Source organism: Bombina bombina, chromosome 4, assembly GCF_027579735.1.
Source record: "Bombina bombina isolate aBomBom1 chromosome 4, aBomBom1.pri, whole genome shotgun sequence".
Taxonomy (NCBI): Eukaryota; Metazoa; Chordata; class Amphibia; order Anura; family Bombinatoridae; genus Bombina; species Bombina bombina.
In genome coordinates this window covers 27,946,899-27,956,658 of record NC_069502.1, presented here as the reverse complement: position 1 = coordinate 27,956,658, position 9,760 = coordinate 27,946,899, and the positions used below count along the sequence as shown (strand labels likewise).

The 9,760-nt window shown below is 38.2% G+C and overlaps 1 protein-coding gene across 1 annotated transcript in view; it reads left to right on the top strand.

The window, feature by feature from the left end:
* Positions 1-531: 531 nt before the first annotated feature.
* The window catches only part of LOC128656812 (vomeronasal type-2 receptor 26-like), a 110,877-nt gene continuing 101,648 nt past the window's right edge, over positions 532-9,760 (top strand). Inside the window, exons 1-2 of the mRNA XM_053710974.1 lie at positions 532-657; positions 700-1,320. Coding sequence (XP_053566949.1) covers positions 532-657; positions 700-1,320 — 747 coding nt within the window. The remainder of the gene's footprint in view (positions 658-699; positions 1,321-9,760) is intronic.

Below are 9,760 nucleotides of genomic sequence, written 5' to 3'. Positions count from 1 at the left end.
GACCCTACAACAAGCAAAACCAATGGCCATCTGAATCATATGAATCAGTTGTCACATGACCCTACAACAAGCAAAACCAATGACCATCTGAATCATATGAATCAGTTGTCACATGACCCTACAACATGCAAAACCAATGACCATATGAATCATATGAATCAGTTGTCACATGACCCTACAACAAGCAAAACCAATGGCCATCTGAATCAAATGAATCAGTTGTTACATGACCCTACAACAAGCAAAACCAATGGCCATCTGAATCATATGAATCAGTTGTCACATGACCCTACAACATGCAAAACCAATGACCATCTGAATCATATGAATCAGTTGTCACATGACCCTACAACAAGCAAAACCAATGGCCATCTGAATCATATGAATCAGTTGTCACATGACCCTACAACATGCAAAACCAATGACCATCGGAATCATCAGGCACTCGGGACATGTTGATAAAATAAGTATTATCCTTTTGAATTAGAGACATAAGATCCTTTCATTATTAAGTGGTAGTTTTGTTTGGACATGACGCAATGTAACTACTTAAGTATAATGGTGATCATAGTTGGAAGTATTTACTTATCTGCAAAACAAGAACTTCAAATCACCATCAACGACAGTGCCATTAAGTGGGGCCCAAACTTTAAAATGGTATGAACAAAAAACTGTATAATTTCCTTTGTTATGAATCAGTTGTCACATGACCCTACAACAAGCAAAACCAATGGCCATCTGAATCATATGAATCAGTTGTCACATGACCCTACAACAAGCAAAACCAATGACCATCTGAATCATATGAATCAGTTGTCACATGACCCTACAACATGCAAAACCAATGACCATATGAATCATATGAATCAGTTGTCACATGACCCTATAACAAGCAAAACCAATGGCCATCTGAATCAAATGAATCAGTTGTTACATGACCCTACAACAAGCAAAACCAATGGCCATCTGAATCATATGAATCAGTTGTCACATGACCCTACAACATGCAAAACCAATGACCATCTGAATCATATGAATCAGTTGTCACATGACCCTACAACAAGCAAAACCAATGGCCATCTGAATCAAATGAATCAGTTGTTACATGACCCTACAACAAGCAAAACCAATGGCCATCTGAATCATATGAATCAGTTGTCACATGACCCTACAACATGCAAAACCAATGACCATCTGAATCATATGAATCAGTTGTCACATGACCCTACAACAAGCAAAACCAATGGCCATCTGAATCATATGAATCAGTTGTCACATGACCCTACAACATGCAAAACCAATGACCATTGGAATCATCAGGCACTGGGGACATGTTGATAAAATAAGTATTATCCTTTTGAATTAGAGACATAAGATCCTTTCATTATTAAGTGGTAGTTTTGTTTGGACATGATGCAATGTAACTACTTAAGTATAATGGTGATATGAAAATGAATGATGATCATCTACACTTTTAGTTGAAGGAGATAACCTAGGGAAATATTGAGAGCTTTGTAAACCCTATACATTTTTCAGCAAATGTTAGAAGTCTATGAGTAAATTGCTATTCAGTAGGGCATCTTCATAGAGATAAGAGCGCATTTAGATGAGACGGTAGAATATACATTTATGTATCAAGTATATAATTTGTGTTAAAACATTTCTGCCAAATTTGTAAAAAAAACAAATGTAAGGTGAGGGACTGATGGCGTAACATCACAAATATTATAAGGTGGTAGATGACAGTGATCTGGGGAGGTAAAGGAAGAGAAACTGCTTGGAATGGGAAAGATACTGGCAAAAGAAAAAGCAAACAGAAGACTCAGAAGGGGAGATTTACCAAGAAGCAGAATCTGCTACTGTAGCTCCCTGCTTAGTTTGCGTATTTGCTGGAAACTGTCGTTAAGAAGCTCATTAATGGCGGACTGCAATCATCCCAATCAGATACGATCTGAATGATTGACACCTGCTGCTAGCGGCCAATTGGCTACTAATGAGCAGGGGGCCACTTTGCACAAGCGGACATGATTCCCTATAGACCCCAGAATATTCACATAACCTTTGGGATAAATAAATACTTCATGCCCAATGATTGAGAGGTCTCAGGGCTGGTGAGATCCCTAAAGATTGCTGTTAGTACTACTATTTCCCTTGTAATACTTTATAAGAATACTTCTAGTACTACTGTTTCTCTTGTTATACTTTATAAGAATACTGCTAGTACTACTATTTCCGTGGTGAGAGTCTATAAGAATGCTGTTAGTACTTCTATTTCTCTTGTAAGAGTCTATAAGAATGCTGCTGGTACTACTATTTCCCTGCTGGGAGTCTATAAGAATGCTGCTAGTACTACTATTTCCCTGGTGAGAGTCTATAACAATGCTGCTAGTACTACTATTTCATTGGTGAGAGTCTATAACAATGCTGGTAGTACTACTATTTCATTGGTGAGAGTCTATAAGAATGCTGCTAGTACTACTATTTCCCTGGTGAGAGTCTATAACAATGCTGCTAGTACTACTATTTCACTGGTGAGAGTCTATAAGAATGCTGCTAGTACTACTATTTCCCTGGTTAGAGTCAATAGGAATGCTGCTAAAACTAATATTTCCCTGATTGGAGTCTATAAGAATGCTGCTAGTACTACTATTTCCCTGGTGAGAGTCAATAAGAATGCTGCTAGTACCACTATTTCCCTGGTGATAGTATATAAGAATGCTATTAGTAATACTATTTCCCTGCTGATATTCTATAAGAATGCTGCTAGTACTTCTATTTCCCTGGTGAGAGTCTATAGGAATGCTGCTAGTACTTCTATTTGCCTGGTGAGAGTCTATAAGAATGCTGCTAGTACTTCTATTTCCCTGGTGAGAGTCTATAGGAATGCTGCTAGTACTTCTATTTGCCTGGTGATAGTCTATAGGAATGCTACTAGTATTACTATTTCAAAAGACATAAAGGGAAGTCTGCCTTAAAAAATCAGACTAAACGTGATTCTGGTTGCACTTTTAGTTTCAAGCACACAGTATATAAAAGAATGCTGCTAGTACTACTATTTCTCTGATTACATTTTATAATATTTCTTCTAGTATTACTATTTACCTGGTTAGAGTCTATAAGAATGTTGCTAGTACTACTATTTTCCTGCTGAGAGTCTATAAGAATGCTGCTAGTACTACTATTTCTCTGTTGAGAGTCTATAAGAATTCTGCTAGTACTACTATTTCCCTGCTGAGAGTCTATAAGAATGTTGCTAGTACTAATATTTCCCTGGTAAGAGTCTATAAGAATGATGCTTGTACTGTTATTTCCCTGGTGAGAGTCTATAAGAATGCTGCTAGTACTACTATTTCCCTGGTGAGAGTCTATAAGAATGTTGCTAGTACTAATATTTCCCTGGTAAGAGTCTATAAGAATGCTGCTAGTACTACTATTTCCCTGGTAAGAGTCTATAAGAATGCTGCTAGTATTAATATTTCCCTGGTGATAGTCTATAAGAATGCTACTAGAACTACTATTTCCCTGGTGATAGTCTATAAGAATGCTGCTAGTACTTCTATTTCCCTGGTGAGAGAGGCTATAAGAATGCTGCTAGTACTACTATTTCCCTGGAGAGAGTCTATAAGAATGCTGCTAGTACTACTATTTCCCTGGTGAGAGTCTATAAGAATGCTGCTAGTACTACTATTTCCCTGCTAAGAGTCTACAAGAATGCTGCTAGTACTACTATTTCCCTGGTGAGAGTCTATAAGAATGATTCTTGTACTGTTATTTCCCTGGAGAGAGTCTATAAGAATGCTGCTAGTACTACTATTTCCCTGGTGAGAGTCTATAAGAATGCTGCTAATACTACTATTTCCCTGGTGAGATTCTATAAGAATGCTGCTAGAACTACTATTTCTCTGGTGAGAGTCTATAAGAATGATGCTTGTACTGTTATTTCCATGGTGAGAGTTTATAAGAATGCTGCTAGTACTACTATTTCCCTGGTGAGAGTCTATAAGAATGCTGCTAGTACTACTATTTCCCTGGTGAGAGTCTATAAGAATGCTGCTAGTACTACTATTTCCCTGGTGAGAGTCTATAAGAATGCTGCTAGTATTACTTTTTCCCTGGAGAGAGTCTATAAGAATGCTACTAGAACTACTATTTCCCTGGTGATAGTCTATAAGAATGCTGCTAGTATTATTACTATTTCCCTGCTGAGAGTCTATTAGAATGCTGCTAGTACTACTATTTCCCTGGTGAGAGTCTATAAAAATGCTGCTAGTATTACTATTTCCCTGGAGAGAGTCTATAAGAATGCTACTAGAACTACTATTTCCCTGGTGATAGTCTATAAGAATGCTGCTAGTACTTCTATAAGAATGCTACTAGAACTACTATTTCCCTGGTGAGAGTCTATAAGAATGCTGCTAGTACTACTATTTCCCTATTGAGAGTCTATAAGAATGCTGCTAGTGCTACTATTTCCCTGGTAAGAGTCTACAAGAATGCTGCTAGTACTACCATTTCCCTGGTGAGAGTCTATAAGAATGATGCTTATACTGTTATTTTCCTGGAGAGAATCTATAAGAATGCTGCTAGTACTACTATTTCCCTGGTGAGAGTCTATAAGAATGCTGCTAGTACTACTATTTCCCTGGTAATAGTCTATAAGAATGCTGCTAGTACTTCTATTTCCCTGGTGAGAGAGTCTATAAGAATGCTGCTAGTACCACTATTTCCCTAGTGATAGTCTATAAGAACGCTGCTATTACTACTATTTCCCTGCTGACAGTCTATAAGAATGCTGCTAGTACCACTATTTCCCTGGTGAGAGTCTATAAGAATGCTTCTAGTACTACTATTTCCCTGGTGAGAGTCTATAAGAATGCTGCTATTACTACTATTTCCCTGCTGACAGTCTATAAGAATGCTGCTAGTACCACTATTTCCCTGGTGAGAGTCTATAAGAATGCTTCTAGTACTACTATTTCCCTGGTGAGAGTCTATAAGAATGCTGCTATCACTACTATTTCCCTGTTGAGAGTCTATAAGAATGCTGCTAGTACTACTATTTCCCTGATGAGAGTCTATAAGAATGCTGCTAGTACTACTATTTCCCTGGTGAAAGTCTATAAGAATGCTGCTAGTACTACTATTTCCCTGCTGAAAGTCTATAAGAATGCTGCTAGTACCACTATTTCCCTGGTGATAGTCTATAAGAATGCTGCTATTACTACTATTTCCCTGCTGACAGTCTATAAGAATCCTGCTAGTACCACTATTTCCCTGGTGAGAGTCTATAAGAATGCTGCTAGTACTACTATTTCCCTGCTGAAAGTCTATAAGAATGCTGCTAGTACCACTATTTCCCTGGTGAGAGTCTATAAGAATGCTGCTTGTACTACTATTTCCCTGGTGAGATTCTATAAGAATGCTGCTAGTACTACTATTTCTCTGGTGAGAGTCTATAAGAATGATGCTTGTACTGTTATTTCCATGGTGAGAGTTTATAAGAATGCTGCTATTACTACTATTTCCCTGGTGAGAGTCTATAAGAATGCTGCTAGTACTACTATTTCCCTGGTCAGAGTCTATAAGAATGCTGCTAGTACTACTATTTCCCTGGTGAGAGTCTATAAGAATGCTGCTAGTATTACTATTTCCCTGGTGAGAGTCTATAAGAATGCTGCTAGTACTACTATTTCCCTGGTGATAGTCTATAAGAATGTTGCTAGTACTTCTATTTCCCTGGTGAGAGAGGCTATAAGAATGCTGCTAGTACTACTATTTCCCTGGTGAGAGTCTATAAGAATGCTGCTAGTACTAATATTTCCCTGGTGAGAGTCTATAAGAATGCTGCTAGTACTACTATTTCCCTGGTAAGAGTCTTCAAGAATGCTGCTAGTACTACTATTTCCCTGGTGAGAGTCTATAAGAATGCTGCTAGTACTACTATTTCCCTGGTAATAGTCTATCAGAATGCTGCTAGTACTTCTATTTCCCTGGTGAGAGAGGCTATAAGAATGCTGCTAGTACTACTTTTTCCCTGGTGAGAGTCTATAAGAATGCTGCTAGTACTACTATTTCCCTGCTAAGAGTCTACAAGAATGCTGCTAGTACTACTATTTCCCTGGAGAGAGTCTATAAGAATGCTGCTAGTACTACTATTTCCCTGGTAATAGTCTATAAGAATGCTGCTAGTACTTATATTTCCCTGGTGAGAGAGTCTATAAGAATGCTGCTAGTACCACTATTTCCCTGGTGAGAGAGTCTATAAGAATTCTGCTATTACTACTATTTCCCTGCTGACAGTCTATAAGAATGCTGCTAGTACTACTATTTCCCTGGTGAGAGTCTATAAGAATGCTTCTAGTACTACTATATCCCTGCTGAAAGACTATAAGAATGCTGCTAGTACCACTTTTTCCCTGGTGAGAGTCTATAAGAATGCTGCTAGTACTACTATTTCCCTGGTAATAGTCTATAAGAATGCTGCTAGTACTACTATTTCCCTGGTGAGATTCTATAAGAATGCTGCTAGTACTACTATTTCTCTGGTGAGAGTCTATAAGAATGATGCTTGTACTGTTATTTCCATGGTAATAGTTTATAAGAATGCTGCTATTACTACTATTTCCCTGGTGAGAGTCTATAAGAATGCTGCTAGTACTACTATTTCCCGGGTGAGAGTCTATAAGAATGCTGCTAGTATTACTATTTCCCTGGTGAGAGTCTATAAGAATGCTACTAGAACTAATATTTCCCCGGTGATAGTCTATAAGAATGCTGCTAGTACTTCTATTTCCCTGGTGAGAGAAGCTATAAGAATGCTGCTAGTACTACTAATTCCCCGGTGAGAGTCTATACGAATGCTGCTAGTACTACTATTTCCCTGCTAAGAGTCTACAAGAATGCTGCTAGTACTACTATTTCCCTGCTAAGAGTCTACAAGAATGCTGCTAGTACTACTAATTCCCTGGTGAGAGTCTATAAGAATGATGCTTGTACTGTTATTTCCCTGTAGAGAGTCTATAAGAATGCTGCTAGTACTAATATTTCCCTGGTGAGAGTCTATAAGAATGCTGCTAGTACTACTATTTCCCTGGTAATAGTCTATAAGAATGCTGCTATTACTACTATTTCCCTGCTGACAGTCTATAAGAATGCTGCTAGTACCGCTATTTCCCTGGTGAGAGTCTATAAGAATGCTGCTAGTACTACTATTTCCCTGGTGAGAGTCTATAAGAATGCTGCTAGTACTACTATTTCCATGCTGAAAGTCTATAAGAATGCTGCTAGTACCACTATTTCCCTGGTGAGAGTCTATAAGAATGCTGCTAGTACTACTATTTCCCTGGTGAGAGTCTATAAGAATGCTGCTAGTACCACTATTTCCCTGGTGAGAGTCTATAAGAATGCTGCTAGTACTACTATTTCCCTGGTAATAGTCTATAATAATACTGCTAGTACTACTATTTCCCTGGTGAGATTCTATAAGAATGCTGCTAGTACTACTATATCTCTGGTGAGAGTCTATAAGAATGATGCTTGTACTGTTATTTCCATGGTGAGAGTTTATAAGAATGCTGCTATTACTACTATTTCCCTGGTGAGAGTCTATAAGAATGCTGCTAGTACTACTATTTTCCTGGTGAGAGTCTATAAGAATGCTGCTAGTACTACTATTTCCCTGGTAAGAGTCTATAAGAATGCAGCTACTACTACTATTTCCCTGGTGAGAGAGTCTATAAGAATGCTGCTAGTACTACTGTTTCCCTGGTGAGAGAGTCTATAAGAATGTTGCTAGTACTACTATTTCCCTGGTAAGAGTCTATAAGAATGCTGCTAGTACTACTATTTGCCTGGTAAGAGTCTATAAGAATGCTGCTAGTACTACTATTTCCCTGCTAAGAGTCTATAAGAATGTTGCTAGTACTTCTATTTCCCTGGTGAGAGAGTCTATAAGAATGCTGCTAGTACCACTATATCCCTGGTGATAGTCTATAAGAATGCTGCTATTACTACTATTTCCCTGCTGAAAGTCTATAAGAATGCTGCTAGTACCACTATTTCCCTGGTGAGAGTCTATAAGAATGCTGCTAGTACTACTATTTCCCTGGTGAGAGTCTATAAGAATGCTGCTAGTACTACTATTTCCCTGCTGAAAGTCTATAAGAATGCTGCTAGTACCACTATTTCCCTGGTGAGAGTCTATAAGAATGCTGCTAGTACTACTATTTCTGTGGTAATAGTCTATAAGAATGCTGCTAGTACTACTATTTCCCTGGTGAAATTCTATAAGAATGCTGCTAGTACTACTATTTCTCTGGTGAGAGTCTATAAGAATGATGCTTGTACTGTTATTTCCATGGTGAGAGTTTATAAGAATGCTGCTATTACTACTATTTCCCTGGTGAGAGTCTATAAGAATGCTGCTAGTACTACTATTTCCCTGGTGAGAGTCTATAAGAATGCTGCTAGTACTACTATTTCCCTGGTGAGAGTCTATAAGAATGCTGCTAGTACTACTATTTCCCTGGTAAGAGTCTACAAGAATGCTGCTAGTACTACTATTTCCCTGGTGAGAGTCTATAAGAATGATGTTTGTACTGTTATTTCCCTGGAGAGAGTCTATAAGAATGCTGCTAGTACTACTATTTCCCTGGTGAGAGTCTATAAGAATGCTGCTAGTACTATTATTTCCCTGGTGAGAGAGGCTATAAGAATGCTGCTAGTACTACTATTTCCCTGGTGAGAGTCTATAAGAATGCTGCTAGTACTACTATTTCCCTGGTGAGAGTCTATAAAAATGCTGCTAGTACTACTATTTCCCTGGTAAGAGTCTACAAGAATGCTGCTAGTACTACTATTTCCCTGGTGAGAGTCTATAAGAATGCTGCTAGTACTACTATTTCCCTGGTGAGAGTCTATAAGAATGCTGCTAGTACTACTATTTCCCTGGTGAGAGTCTATAAGAATACTGCTAGTACTACTATTTCCCTGGTAAGAGTCTACAAGAATGCTGCTAGTACTACTATTTCCCTGGTGAGAGTCTATAAGAATGATGCTTGTACTGTTATTTCCTTGGAGACAGTCTATAAGAATGCTGCTAGTACTACTATTTCCCTGGTGAGAGTCTATAAGAATGCTGCTAGTACTACTATTTCCCTGGTAATAGTCTATAAGAATGCTGCTTGTACTTCTACTTCCCTGGTGAAATTCTATAAGAATGCTGCTAGTACTACTATTTCTCTGGTGAGAGTCTATAAGAATGCTGCTAGTACTACTATTTCCCTGGTGAAATTCTATAAGAATGCTGCTAGTACTACTATTTCCGTGGTAATAGTCTATAAGAATGCTGCTAGTACTACTATTTCCCTGGTGAAATTCTATAAGAATGCTGCTAGTACTACTATTTCTCTGGTGAGAGTCTATAAGAATGATGCTTGTACTGTTATTTCCATGGTGAGAGTTTATAAGAATGCTGCTATTACTACTATTTCCCTGGTGAGAGTCTATAAGAATGCTGCTAGTACTACTATTTCCCTGGTGAGAGTCTATAAGAATGCTGCTAGTACTACTATTTCCCTGGTGAGAGTCTATAAGAATGCTGCTAGTACTACTATTTCCCTGGTAAGAGTCTACAAGAATGCTGCTAGTACTACTATTTCCCTGGTGAGAGTCTATAAGAATGATGTTTGTACTGTTATTTCCCTGGAGAGAGTCTATAAGAATGCTGCTAGTACTACTATTTCCCTGGTGAGAGTCTATA